The sequence below is a fragment of the Lactuca sativa genome, chromosome 2 (assembly GCF_002870075.4).
Source record: "Lactuca sativa cultivar Salinas chromosome 2, Lsat_Salinas_v11, whole genome shotgun sequence".
NCBI lineage: Eukaryota > Viridiplantae > Streptophyta > Magnoliopsida > Asterales > Asteraceae > Lactuca > Lactuca sativa.
The window spans coordinates 166,048,674-166,063,676 of NC_056624.2; the positions used below are offsets into that span (position 1 = coordinate 166,048,674).

At 34.4% G+C, this 15,003-nt stretch overlaps 1 protein-coding gene across 12 annotated transcripts; it reads right to left on the reverse strand.

Moving 5' to 3' along the window:
• Window positions 1-601: 601 nt before the first annotated feature.
• On the reverse strand, window positions 602-13,388 carry LOC111913320 (somatic embryogenesis receptor kinase 1-like). 12 transcript variants are annotated; one of them, XR_008230298.1, is made up of 10 exons: window positions 12,873-13,386; window positions 12,745-12,806; window positions 12,565-12,649; window positions 11,911-12,075; window positions 11,770-11,837; window positions 11,577-11,648; window positions 11,201-11,285; window positions 10,516-10,814; window positions 10,335-10,425; window positions 602-940 (listed from the first exon to the last, which is right to left on the reverse strand). XR_008230298.1 is itself a non-coding variant. In XM_023909037.3 (6 exons), exons 2-6 carry the CDS (start codon window positions 12,027-12,029, stop codon window positions 10,809-10,811), a joined length of 306 nt encoding a protein of 101 aa, XP_023764805.1. In that variant the 5' UTR covers window positions 12,030-12,075; window positions 12,565-13,381; the 3' UTR covers window positions 10,500-10,808. The 12 variants fall into 12 exon arrangements, 6 of the variants coding, with proteins under 6 accessions (XP_023764805.1, XP_042755188.2, XP_052624450.1 ...); XR_008230301.1 differs by lacking the exons at window positions 12,565-12,649; window positions 12,745-12,806 and adding an exon at window positions 12,443-12,541 and having other exon boundaries at window positions 12,873-13,388; XR_008230299.1 differs by having other exon boundaries at window positions 10,516-10,642; window positions 10,750-10,814; window positions 12,565-13,387.
• Window positions 13,389-15,003: the final 1,615 nt, after the last annotated feature.

Consider the following 15,003-nt stretch of genomic DNA (forward strand, 5'->3'; position numbering starts at 1 on the left):
ACAATGCTACAATTGATCATACCCGATCTTTATAATACTCTCCATCTTATTATCATTTAAAACAAAAAACTTAATTTCAACATTTGCAAATTGTGAATGTATTGAATAACCTTAAAAACCAACATAATAATATTGTGTTAAATACTAATTATAAACTGTAAGAATCGAAGGTTTCTAGTATGCTAAGAATGTATCATAGGGAAATAATGGAGTTGATATAACTAAGTACCAAAATGGGTGGTCATATTAATAAATAGTGGTAAATGTAAGAAATAACATCCTTCTGATTAAAAATCAGAAAGATTAAACTTATAATCTCATCTTAAGAGCCTGTTATATATTTGATTGCATATGTTGCGTGTTGCAACAACACAGTACAACAAATAGAGAATGGAACAAATGGTACCATAAAATTTAGATACCGATCTCTGTGACAACAAAGAACATATAACCTAAAAAAACTCCAAAAACATACCAAATACAAAAAGAAAAACGTACACAATATGGACGATAGGAAAAAAGAAACTATACACCAAATAACAATATACTGTTAAACCATACCTCAGACAACATAAAGAACAAAAAGTACAATTCTTAAATGTGAATGACCCCAAGGAAATAATTTTCTAATATTACTAAAGAAAAATATTGTAATTCCTTTCACATTTGATTCACCCAACATGTATAAAAGACCCCTCTATGAATAACATGCTTCCCATGACAATATATGAGAGGTTATGCTAATTGTAACGACCCAATTTTTCAAAGAAATTTTTTGTTTTGAATAGTCAAATACATTTCCATATTTTAAGAAATCCAACCATAATTGTTTTCAAAACACATGTCAAATACAACTTTCATTTCAAACATCATAGTGTCCATAAAACTCCTAGGAGCGAGTGCACGCCGCGCCATCACACCTTACCTTTGCCCTTGGGATCTGAAGTATTTGAAATAAATCCACAACTTGTAAGTTAAATGCTTAGTGAGTTTCCCAGAGCATACCACACACACAATACGCATATCACACATCCTGTTAGCTATAAAAGCTACCTATAACACATAAGCCATGCATACATAAACATGTAAGGATATCATAGGCTCCCCTAGGGTCTTACACCTTCGTGTCATGGGCTACTCCACATGGTCTTTACCTAGAAATGTCATGGGCTACTCCACGTGGTCTTTACCTAGGAATGTCATGGGCTACCCAACATGGTCTTACATCCAACGTGCCATGGGCTACCCCACATGGTCTTTAGCTAGGAATGCCATGGGCTACCCCACATGGTCTTACATCCAATTGCCACGGGCTCCCCACGGGGTCTTCCATGCAATAACATACAATCACATAGCATATCAAATCACATAAATGACTAACACATATACCATAATCACATAATGGGCTGGCCTTGGTGTTGGGTTTTGTGCATTCTAACACTCCTAAGTGTACATACAACCCTAAATACCTTGGATCTATGTTTTCTCTATTATACATGCAAATATGAACATCCAAAGTATTATCCTAATCTAGCATACATAAACAATGAATATAACAAGATAGAATACATACCTCTTTGATGTAGAATGTATTCATGAAGCTTGAGTGCCTAGTGCCCCAAGTGTGACACCTCAAATGGTTCACATAACACCAAATACATTTGGAATAACTTGAGAGAATTCTACACTTCATGAAAATCGGCTAGCCCTCTCTAGAATGATACTAGTGCCGATTTTGGTCAAGAATAAGATGCATATATAGTTAGGGTTACACCATGTAAACCCTAATTGACATGGCCTTTCATTTCCATGATCCATGGGTACAAAAACACCATGGAGCATCCATGGAGCATCATATGGGTTTTAGCCCAACTAGATAATCCATGGAGCATTAGCCCACTATATAAGTATGGATGATTTACACAATCAACCCATATATTTAATTAGTCTTCTTTTGATCACTTAATTAATCCTAGATTAATTCTTGATCAATACTAATTAAATAATCTTATTAATATTATTAATATACTAGAACTTATAATATATTAATAACCATAAGTGTCTTATTTCTCTCATTTATTCTATCCAAGTGCATGATGCCATGCAACCCAAATGGACCATGCCGCGTCGGGTCAAGTCTTACCAATTATAGTTATGGACTTAGACATTAATCCATCAGTCTCCTACTTGGATAAGTCTAAAACTATTATTGCGTATGACTTCAGGAACCGATCAGCAATCATAGCTCTCAAATGCTTCTGTCGAACTCTGACCTTTGTCAATGACTTGTCCATTAGATAAGGTATCATATATTCCTCCATTCTAGATATAATATGGACTGAGACATGGATTATAATCATTCTCTCTGTCCATTTGTTGTTTCCCGATTTCCGATTTATGACGACTGACTAATTGAACAAATCAAATTAGTCCTGGCCCGGCCGAGCACTTCCACTTGTCATCATTAAATCATCGAGGGGCCCACAGATATCGCTTTTATCCCAAAGGTAAAAGGAATGGATAAACTTCTACTCATATGGCTTGTTCTACTACTTGTTGAATCATACACAAAGACACGTTTTATAACACCGAGTTACCGAATGCGTTTTCGTGCAATCAATGTACAACCAACTCATAGTAACAACTCATATCTCTAGGTTTGAAGAATATAAGATATTATCATCTCATGATCACTCGTGATAAAATCCATGAAGTGATTCCAATGAGCGCGGGTTGAATCCAATACTCAGACCTTATGAGCACTCATGAGTGTTGTAGCCCTTTGTCCAACATCTTAGACCTCTACAAGCCAACCCATGACAGTCTTAATTCATATCTAATTCCAACATATGATGGACTATGGATGGTTTGAATAACTTAGTCATTCAGAACAATGACCTAGTTATTCTGGAAGTTAAAACATGCAAATGAAACGCAATAATAATTGAATCCAATATGGTATCAAAACCTATGAACATAAATAAAACACCTTTTATTTATCACCATATGATTACAGATTATTCATTGTATACTGTTTCAGCTATCAACTTTATTCTTGAATTTAAAACAATAGTTGTCCCATGCTCCAAGCATGTACACTATGTTTTATAAACACTAATCATGCCATACACCAAGTATTCATACTATGTTTGTCTATGATCTTTACTTTGTGAATTAGATCAATTGAACATAACTCCAATGATCATCTTTTCACAGTCCCATATCCTTACTGCAAATGCAAGAATTCCAAATTCATGCCATTTACTGAAATTTGTTAGATTCTAAACTTCTATGCATTGATCCTCTTGTAATGATTATGCACAAAGTCAGAAAGACTTGACAACAATCATTACAGAGCATTCCAAAGGAGATCAACTCCTTGGAAAAATCCTTCTTGCATTAAGTTTCCTAATCTTACACAAATTGAATAATTTGAAACACTTCCATATTCCATTTTGACTACCACTTCTGAACAAGAGTTGTCTCCTTACAGATTATGTCAATATGGTCCTTCCAGAATTAACATTATACTTCTAACTGTCCTTGAGCAACCAATCTTTGGTACACCTTAGATTGTCCTCGACAATTGTTCAATCCTATTAGTCATATCCAATTCTAGACCTTTTCCCTTCTTAATTCTCCAGGCATTTGGAAAATTTTAGAAAGGATGAATGTAGCACATGTAATCGATCCTATATCCGAAGCATATGGGACACGATTCATGATGTCTCACATAAAGACTAAACCAGTCTTTTGCTATAACATTTCCATTTATATTTGCCAAGTTCTCATACTTCAGATTATGAAAAGGGATGCCGTAATCATAATTGAATTTTAGAACGCAAATAATGGACCCATATATAGAATTTCCTTATGTTGAGCCATTCCAATATGAAATTCATATATATATATATATATATATATATATATATTTATATCCTTGACTAAATGATTAAAACCTCATGATCTAAGCTTATAGATTTGAGATGACGTATAATTTCATCTCCCTTAATTATAGCAAAACAACTCTTTCCCAATTGAAACTTTTGTTTTTCTATAATTAACATTGCTAACTTGCAATCTTTATCATAATTATCATGCTCCCACTAACATGATGATTATTAGCATAACACTTATGCTCCCACTAGCTTTGACATGTACTCAGAAATTAGCTGACTTTCTTACCAAAGTTCAGATTTCTGATACTAGATTGTTTTGATAAAACTTTATCAAAATCACACACCTTCCCTTAGATAGCTCATAGGTGTGTCTAAAAAATTATGAAGAGGGATGCCGTAATCATAATGGTTAGACCTTTTTGCCACTTCTCACAAGTCCAGGTTAGTGTGCCGGTTAACCACACACGCTCCACTAACGACTTTGAGAATGCAAATATCGCAATTGCTATCTAGCTAAAATCTACTTAGTGAAAGTGTTTCCTCACCATCATTTTCATGAATCGGAGAGAAACCTTATGACACTTAGATTTTTATGGTGTATGAGTTCCTACCCATATGAATTTGTCAAAACCATAATCACAAGACAAGGATAATGACAAATACAAACTCATATGGATTGAACTCAATCTTAATTTCTTGCCACCTGGCAGCTCAAGGGCCTGCCATTGCTTCCAAGTTGTTGTGCAACCAATTGAGAACTCTAAGAACTCATATGCAAAGACAACTTTAACTGGAATGGGCACCGAATATGTCAACATGATAGGTTATAAACCTCAAGTCGTGTGCTAGTGAAGAACTTCAGGTGTTATTCTTGATTAGTTCTTGAGACTTTCAAGACCTTTAAGACTCCCACTGTCCTCTTGACATATAAGACTATCTTGTCAGATATTCAAGAGATAATGTGGATTCTAATCAAGACAAACACTTCACACAATTGGCCTTAGTTGGTCTTTGTTTTATCCAAAACATCACAACTTACCAATTTCAAATGTACAAGAGTAGAAAACATTTACTCTTACATTTGACAAGTGTTTTAAACCTTCTCTAAGACATGTCACTCAAGTTCAATCTTAGAGTATAACTCTAAGAATTGTTTTTGGAACGAAGTATGACTCATCTCCTTGATTTAACCATTTCAACAATTCAAGTTCCTCTTCTTAGTCATAAGAATGCACTAAGATTCCCTTAGAGAAATAATTGTGCTATGGTTTATTAATCATTAAGATGATCACAAAACTGATACTAAAGTACTCTCCCATCTTTTCAGATTTGAGAAACTTTTATCTTTCTGCCTAAGTTGATTCTTCTTATTCGCTCTGCCTTACATTAGAGCCTTTTCCAATGTCTTAGAGTTATACTTAAGCTTGTAAGTATAATCATATTTACTGAGCTTTAATAAACTATGACGAATAGTCTTATCGATCTTTTGTGGTGGACTTGGCCAGTGCACAAGAATGTGTACTCGATCCCTTAGTCCTTCACTTGACTCACACATCCATGTGAACAAGTAATTAGTCTTAATTTTCCAATACTTGAAAGTTCTCATTCCTCATGCTATACAACTTGCATGATTCCAAGTTCCGGTCCAATTAAAACTTGGGTGATGAGAATCTTTCCTTATTTGGTAAATTTAGACATTACCACAAATGAAAGAATCAATTTCATATTTCCACTCTTGCTATTAATGGAATCATATAAGCAACAATTTTTTCTCAAATGCCATTGTAAGGATATTTTAAAATAAATAAAATCATCATTTTTCCTTTTATTTTAAAAACTTTGCGGAAAAACTTATCCTTACAATCCATATGAAAACTTGTATTTATCTATTCCTAAGCAATAGCTCATAACTCCTAAGATGTAGCCTAAGAATCCGTTCTTCAAACTATGCGATAGAAATCCATCTACGCGATCAGATTCAACATATTCTTTCTTTAAGTTTCTTCAATTTTCTTTGATTCTTAAAACATCACCATGTGATCTAGTCACATCATGTATCAAGAATCTCAGAATAGAAACTTAGCAGAGTTAGATAGTGGACTTTACCTGAAATAGAGTCAAACTTATTGACTTTAACATCCTTATGTAAATTTGGCAGCTTCGCAACTAACGCCCCTTCCTTTGGCAATATAAACATATGGATCATTTGGTAATGCTACACGGGACTATCACAGACTTAGTTTTTCTCTTTACCATTTGGTCAACCGAGTTGACTATGGCCGGTCCCTTTCCATTGGGAAGAGAGAGCTTTACTGGATATCCAATGTCATCATTGTCAATGTCCATAAAGTTTTAGGAAGTTGATCTTAGAAAATAGATAAGATCATTAAGGGTCTTTTCATAATCTGGTTCATAGGAGTCCCAAAGGAGCTCACTATGTGACTTAGAAAGTGATTGAAACACCAACTTTCTCAAGACTTTGACACCCAACTCTCCCGGTTTGTCAATATGTGACTACATCTCCAAGATGTGACCACACATAGACCTTTACTTGCCAATAGGGCTTGAGTGACCTTAAACTTTTCAAGAATTTGTGGGTTAGGGAGAATAATCAGAGGAGGTGGAAGAAGTATGATTTCCATGGGACATCATCTTCATTTAGGAAAGCTTGCTTCAAGAGATTTGGGAAGATCATAAATGTCTAAACCATACATCTTTTTGGGAGATATTCAAGATAGTTGATTTAAAGTCCTTAATATGACACCCAATATTAAGGTCAGGACCCAACAAACTATTTTATAACTTAGAAGAGGGTTGCCGTAACCCAAGCTATAAAATATTCGAAGGTAGGTGAATGGCGATTCACCAATTTCCACCAAGATAAACGAAATGTATTATTAGGTTTTCATTGGTTTTTGAAACCCCTAGATCTTTGAGATTCATTGAACTTTTCAATGGCATGTTTCAATCTCGAGTGTGCCCTTCAGGTTTTGTGACTGGGATGCCGAGGATCACAAAACAAGGTGTAAAGTAACCATGCAAATTACTTGGTACCCTTAAGTGTTTACCCCTCAATCGATGTGCTGGTTAACCACATACGCTCCATCGATACTATGATAAACATTAAGTTACCCTTTGCCTACCTTGTTAAATACGAGTTAGAGTGTCGGTTAACCACACACGATCCACTAACCGACTTAAACAAAGTGCAAAGTGTAATTTCATGGATTAGCACCTTATTCACATTTTCCTAAGTAGCTAAGATGGGGTATTTATAAGAGTTTAGTTACTTAGTATTTATCATTAATACTTTTAATAAAGGGAGAATTCTAGTCTTTGTCCTACCCGTTCGGCTAACGACCCTCCACCGGTCAAGGAAGCGGTGGGTGAGAGTGGACACCCATTAAACTGCCATTTTATAGGCAGTAACCTTATACCCCCCTTATAGACCGACTTCGTGAATGAGGCCTACTAACGGTAAGACTGACTTTACTCTTATACATATATATATATATAAATATTGTTAACTTATAATATTATAAAGTATAAGGGTTGAATTTAACTTTTAAAATTCTAAGGGCTAACTTGGAATTAATGTATTCATGGGGAAAACTTTACAAATTCGAAAACTTGAGGGCAAGTTTTGAAACTATTCAAAACTCTTGGATTTTCATAACTTATGAGTTTAATTAAAGTTTTAAAAACTTTAATGAAGTGACTCTTGAACATCCATAACTTGAGGACAAGTTATGGAGTCATAAAACAATTTAATGAGGAAAAAGACTCTTCATTTTGTAACCTATGGCAACTTTTATGAGTTTTAAGATTCATAAATGTGACTTATAAGTTACATAAACACATTTTATGAACTTCTTTTAGATTAATTTGGATTAAAACCAACTATCACATAATTTTATTCATTATTATAAATTCACTCATAAAACAAGATAACACAAAAAACTTTTGGTGATCCATAACTTATTCTTAAGTTATGGAATCCTTTAAAACATTAACACCAAATTTTGTAACTCCATAAAAACTTTGAATCAATTTTTTTTAAAACTTTTTCATATCCGTAACTCTTGGAGGTTTCAAAAAATAAAACTCTTTAGATCAAACTTTTAAAACTAATAAAATAATCATATCATTTTATCTTTTATTAAATTTGACCTAATTCAACTAATAAAGCAAATTATTCAAATTTTACAAATAATTAGTTTTTCACAAGAACAAGTAATTATCTTAAAATTTAACAAACTTCATGGTTTTTTTTCCTTTTTTTTCAACTTTGAAAATAAAATATTTGCATCAATATAACAGAAAACAACATGTGTCTCTGATAACACTGTTGGGTTTTGTGCATTCTGACACTCCTAAGTGTACATGCAACCCTAAATACCTTGGATCTATGTTTTCTCTATTATACATGCAAATATGAACATCCAAGGTATTATCCTAATCTAGCATACATAAACAATGAATATAACAAGATAGAATACATACCTCTTTGATGTAGAATGTCTTCATGAAGCTTGAGTGTCTAGTGCCCCAAGTGTGACACCTCAAATGGTTCACATAACACCAAATACACTTGGAATAACTTGAGAGAATTCTACACTTCATGAAAATCGGCTAGCCCTCTCTAGAATGATACTAGTGCCGATTTTGGTCAAGAATAAGATGCATATATAGTTAGGGTTACACCATGTAAATCCTAATTGACATGGCCTTTCAATTCCATGATCCATGGGTACAAAAACACCATGGAGCATCCATGGAGCATCATATGGGTTTTAGCCCAACTAGATAATCCATGGAGCATTAGCCCACTATATAAGTGTGGATGATTTACACAATCAACCCATATATTTAATTAGTCTTCTTTTGATCACTTAATTAATCCTAGATTAATTCTTGATCAATACTAATTAAATAATCTTATTAATATCATTAATATACTAGAACTTATAATATATTAATAACCATAGGTGTCTTATTTCTCTCATTTAGTCTATCCAAGTGCATGATGCCATGCAACCCAAATGGACCATGTCGGGTCGGGTCAAGTATTACCAATTATAGTTATGGACTTAGACATTAATCCAACACTTGGTGCCTTTGACCTAAGGGTATGGTGAGAAGACTCACCTATGTCCGAAGAATACGAAACTGCTCTCCTAACTGTGTTTAACCTCCCGTGCTGAATAATAATATTAACCCATGTTAGGACATCACGTAATCAAAGGGAAACCCAAATCCCAAGTCCTTCCATGAAAGCCAAATAACCTTTCTTTGTTAATGGGCCCAAAGCCCATGACCAAAAATCATTAATGGGCCTTTTGGCCCAATAAGGCCCTACCATAACCTCAATGACCCAAAACAGATAAAATTGCCCATTATTCCCAAATTACAACAAGGTCAAATAACCAAATGAGGCCCAACAGCTCAAATGCCCAAACAGATCCAAGCCCATCTATGGTGCGTACGCGTAGCGTACTGGGTCTCTGGGACTTACGCGTAGCGTACGCTATTTTACACCCAACGTACTAAAAGATTAAGCACTTTCTCCATTAAGTTCTTAACACTCGATTCCCTTACGTCCAAAAGTCATATCTAAGCTTATTAAGACGACTTAGGGCATAAAGTTGGCAACTTTATGCCTTTGCATGTCTCATATGCTCCCAACACCCCCATTAAAACCTTTCTAAGGTTCTTAACCCATGCATGAGGTCAAAATACCCACCAAGACTCCTTTTTTATGTTGCAACCGGACCAAAGGACCTCAGATCTGACATTTCCATCCTCTAGAGTTACTCAACTCACAAGAGAAGGTCCAAAATCAACTAAGGGGACCAAACTAGAAAACCCTAGCTAAATATAGAGATTAAGATGGAAAGGTCCAAGCTTTATACCTCTAGAAGCTCCTCAAGGTCGACTATATGCAGATTCTTGAAGCCAAATGACACTCCAAGCTTCCTTGACAACTTCTCCTTCTTGAATGAACATTTAAAGGACCACAAATGCACTCTTAAAGCTCAAAATGCACTCACAAATGGTATTAGGGTTTTCAGAGACGTTTAAAGGTGAAGGAGACTGTTTAAGGTGAGGCTCCAATGAGTTAAGGGTGTTTATATAGGTCTCAAGTTCGGAAATTAGGGTTTGGACATCTGGAACGTACGCCCATCGTACTCCTGGTACGCCCAGCATACGTGCTAACCCTCCACGATCCTTCATGCCAAGTACGCTAAGCCTACTCATAAGTACGCCCAACGTACTTAAGGGCTTCTTATGACATATTTGAAATACTTCAAGGGCTACAAGGTCATACCTGATTTGGAGTGTTACACTAATGATGGTACATAGTACGTAACAGTGAAAAAATGTCTTACAAAGGTAATAAAATAAACATAAATAATGGTAGCATCATATACTTACGGTTGTAGAATGTCGTTCAGTTAAGCTTTTGCATTTCTAGAGCTCCTTGTTGAGTTTACTTCTAACATCGTAGTCCAAAATCAGGTAAACCCTTTGTTGTTGAAATTATTATCTATGTATTAGAATTATAAAATAGCCACTATTGATGACATCAAGGTAAGGGTATATAAGTAAATTGTACCTTATCAATAATGCATATTGCAAATGTTTTTCAGTACTCACCAATGCAGAGTCTTCCAACTACTTTTGTACCCCCAATGGATGTTTTAACAACAGGAATAACATCAGCCAATTCAAACTCAAAGATGCTGCGAACCAACATCTAAACTCTTGTAAACTTTGTTTATAAATAAGAGATTTCAACAACAATTACAAGAAAAAACATGTATAAACTTTCAGAGCCTTCATTTGGTACCAAGCAGTAAGCATTTGTCAACTTTGTGATAACTCCAATTTTACATAAGTTTTGAAACCTTAGCCCTGAAAAAAATACATACATATTTAAGATATTTGTTTCAAACATAATAGAAAATATGAGAATTGTGTTTTATTTTGTAACATTTACAAAAATTCCTTTTAAATTGAAAAACTTCTTGTTTTTATTGAATTGAAGCATGATCTGTGCAATTTTTTTCAAAAAAATAACAAAAATTAAAGGTAGACCATGTAATTTTAATTGAAAATGTGAAATTAAATCAACGAAAATTAAAAAGTGTATCATCTTTTTTCATCATAATTGTTGTACATGTGTTTCATCTTTTGCGTATGAGCATGTGTATATGCGCTCAAATCAGAACTGGAGTTAATCCAAATTTAGAAACATAAAACAAAACAAAAAAGCAATCAGAATACGGAGTTTTGTTTACTTTGATCCATAATTGTAGAAATGAGACTTGATGAGGTTGATGATTCCAAAAACCTTTTGGTCTTGTATCTTCTTTAAATTTCCCACTAGTACAATCAACCATGAAAAATAGGGTTAAATACGGAAAATGGAAACATTTGTAATAGTTTCACCAAATATCAATTAAGAATAGAAAAAATCAAAGAAATGTTGAAGGAAAGAAGATTGGATGTACACGGCACCTTGGGGCCATTTGGTAGGTGAAAAGGGACAAAAAGGTTTCATTTCTTTATATAACAGATGGAAGAATTCACGTGTCCCAGTTGCACAACAACAACAATAATCAAACCCAAACATCCTTTTGTTAGTGATACAAAGTATTTAGAGAAGAAGAATACAGTATTTTAAGTCGCTTTAAATGCACGATTTGTGGTGGGATTGGACCAATCAACTTATTGTTGTGAAGATCCCTGAGAACAAAAAGTAAGTAAGATAAAAAAAAAATACATATCCAAACAAAGTAAATTTGTATTATTGAACAATAAAGAAACAAAAAGAAGAGCAGTAAGTTATTAGGATAGAGATTTGTACAGCCTAGTAAGATCCAGTAGATTGGTTACAGTTGTAGGAAAGGGTCCCACAATTAAAACTGCATATACCTCCATGAAATGATTATATAATGTTAGAAAATGTAAGATTGGTTCCACAATTTCAATATTCAAGGATACATACATGATGAAGTAAGACTTATAGTTGAGTAACTACTCTATAATCACCTTGTGTGGAGCATGTGACACCAGACCAAGCTGGTAAATCACCATCTCCACATAGATCATCTCCAACCCATGCATTCACCACTCCACCCAAGAGATGCTTTAATTTCGTTAAGAGCTTTCACTGCAAGTGATGAAAGATTTTATTGTTTCCCTCAAGAACACAGATGAATCATGCATCGATTTTCATTACTTTCAAATCGGATTCTCATTAATAAAACATCAATAGAAACAATTATCAGGGTTCCTAGAACCAAATGAAGGAAGTATCAAGACACCAATACAACAATTTCTAGAGGAATGTCAAGATATAAAACCAACTTTAAAGTTTATTGAAGTTATGGAGCTTAATTTCAAGCATAAAAGCATGATTGGATTAAGTTCAGTTTAAACTTCGAATCACTAAGTAATCATCCAAAATTTTAAAAAAACTATTCCAAATATCCCTAAAATAGAGAGATCAAAGAGCAATTGACGAAAGTCAGACTAACCAACAAATTCATAGATACTTGTGCTAAATTCATAGATATTTGTGCATCTTCTGAATACAGAGTACAGACAATACCATGTATGATATATGGCCATGTGTCCTGCAAAATGATAAACAACTTACCGTCTCTTTTTAGCGTTTTCCAGTGCACAGAAATGCTGAGAAGGCAAAAAAAAGTAATATGATCGATGAAAATCCTGTAGATACTCTGAGACGCAACATTGGTAGAATAAGATAAGTAAAAGAAAAGAAAGTTAGCGATGATTTTTGAACGAGATCCAAAATATAGAATACGCATCTAACCTTCTTCCTTATATGATTAAAAATTGGGTGAAACCAAAAAACAATAGAAACAGTGACGAAGTCTGGAGGGAAGTTACAACAAAATCAAACTCTAAGGTACTTCAAATCCAAAATTAGAGGTGACATACCTGGAATTTGCAAGTCGACCTTGAAACCCCTTTCAAATTTGTCGAAACCTACATAAGAATGAAATGAAATTAGACACAGCCAACCTGTGCAAAACCAAAACGAAGCAGAGAGTGTTGTAAGGGATGATAGGTATGCGGTGGAGCGGTGGGGGTTATATCAAGTAGATCCTGTCCAAAACATTTTTCCCAAGAAATCCATGATAGAAGGGATGGCGATGAATTTATAGAGAGATAGATGGTTTTAGTGAAGCATTGGGAAGCATCGAAAGGAGGCTATTGGATGACAGAAACATTGGAGGGGTCGACTCGCCGACCTGACCGGGAGGCCTAGAATTCCAGTGATGGTGAGATTATTTGAGGCGGAGGCAGGGACGGTGGTGCTTTTCTATAAGAAGCAGAGGCGAAACAATAACAATGGAGAACCGAGGGGAGACGATGAAGAAAGAGATGTGTATGATTTGGAGCAGAGAGATAAAAGGAAGACGATGGAAGGATCGGGAAGAAACAACGTAACCACTGTGGTAACCCGAGGAACAGTACCCTGGCCAGGTACTGTTCCTAACTATGAACAACTTTAATATATATATATATATATATATATATATATATATATATATATATATATATATATATATATATTATCGTTGAACGATAAAATAATATTTATAGATAGAAGATTATTTAGGATAAATAATCTTAACGCAAGTTATAGCAATCATGATTACGAACTCGTGAATATACAGAACATCAAAATATGACTTAATATGAGCAAGGTATGCTTTTTCGAAGTTTTGTGTTCAACCCAATACAAAAATATGTGTCATAAAAGATGAAACGAAGTTCGGTTGCTTGTTAGCCAAAACAATCTAAACGAAAGTTGATTTCCTTATAAATATGAATTCGTCGATATAAAGAACGTTGAGAGCAGAGCTTGTATGAAAAAGTTATGAATTTCGCAGTATCTTTTATAGTGTAACCTTCATTAACTGTAAAATGAAAACCAGATTGTGAATTAACTGACAGAGTCTAAGTGAAAGTGGTAGTAATCGTCGATATGAAACCGGGGATATAAAGAACCTTCAAAACGTAGGTCGTATGCGAAAGATATGATTTTTTGAAAATCCGAAGTTTACCTACGAACCTAATGACGTGGACCACCACGATATGGACACGAGACACCACCAGACGTGCAACACATGTTGCAACTAGAATATCTCCTTTCCTCCCTACGTAAGAGACATGTGACATCAGGAGATGTGGCCACATCACCATGCGTGGCGTGCCCTCCTGAGTTTTCAATAAATTGCTTCGATTTTGCTCATTTTACTCCACAATTCTCTTCCATTTTCATTGAAACTCTTCCCTCTACTCGAGGCCCGACTTTAGGAGTTTTCAAGTGTTAGCAGCGAAGCTCTAGAGCATCAGATAGCCTGGCGAAATAGAGCTTTCAATATCGAAGTTCTACCCGCACATTTTCCAGGTTTTTTTTCGCTAGAAAACATGTAAGTTGAGTTATACTTATCGTGCTTTAAGTGTAACTTGCGTAGTCATTATACTGAACTTATAAATAAGATTTATCATTAATAATAATCGTTATGCTGATTGATCTACTTACGGGAGTGATGTCTAGGCTAGATCCGTGAGGTGTTTAAAGTGGATTTTCCAAACAATCTATCTTTTTTATCGAACAAATCCTACCTCCAAAATGATCTTACCTGGTCATTCCTTATCTGATAGAGATTAATAATGAAGTCGAGAATTTTTTAATATAACTTTATATATACAAACGAATACTGAAGTGTAGTAATATTCATATTTAGGTCGTTTAAAAGGGAAAAGCTAAAGTGTTAGTCAATGAGCTAACTTTTTCACAAATCTTCCACATCAATCAGGTGAGTGCCTAGTTACTTTCAAGAACACAATTTAATATAAATATTGAATATTTAAAAGATTAAATATATGTTGAAAGCTTTTTATTTGTATTCTATGTTGATAGTATACTTATATGTGAATTAAATGCCTATTATCTAGAATTGTTAATACTACATAACATACACTCTGCAAGCAAGGTATGATTATATATATGCAAAAAGTATTTTGGCAACACTGCGTAACAATCTTAATACAAGTA

Coding starts and splice junctions, on each gene's coding strand:
- LOC111913320 (XM_042899254.2), bottom strand. CDS start 12,029: ATGCATGGGTTGGAGATGATCTATGTGGAGATGGTGATTTACCAGCTT. Junction 11,838..11,954: donor TGTCACATGCTCCACACAAG/GTGATTATAGAG, acceptor CATTTCATGGAG/GTATATGCAGTTTTAATTGT. Junction 11,649..11,769: donor CTACTGGATCTTACTAGGCT/GTACAAATCTCT, acceptor TTTTGTTCTCAG/GGATCTTCACAACAATAAGT.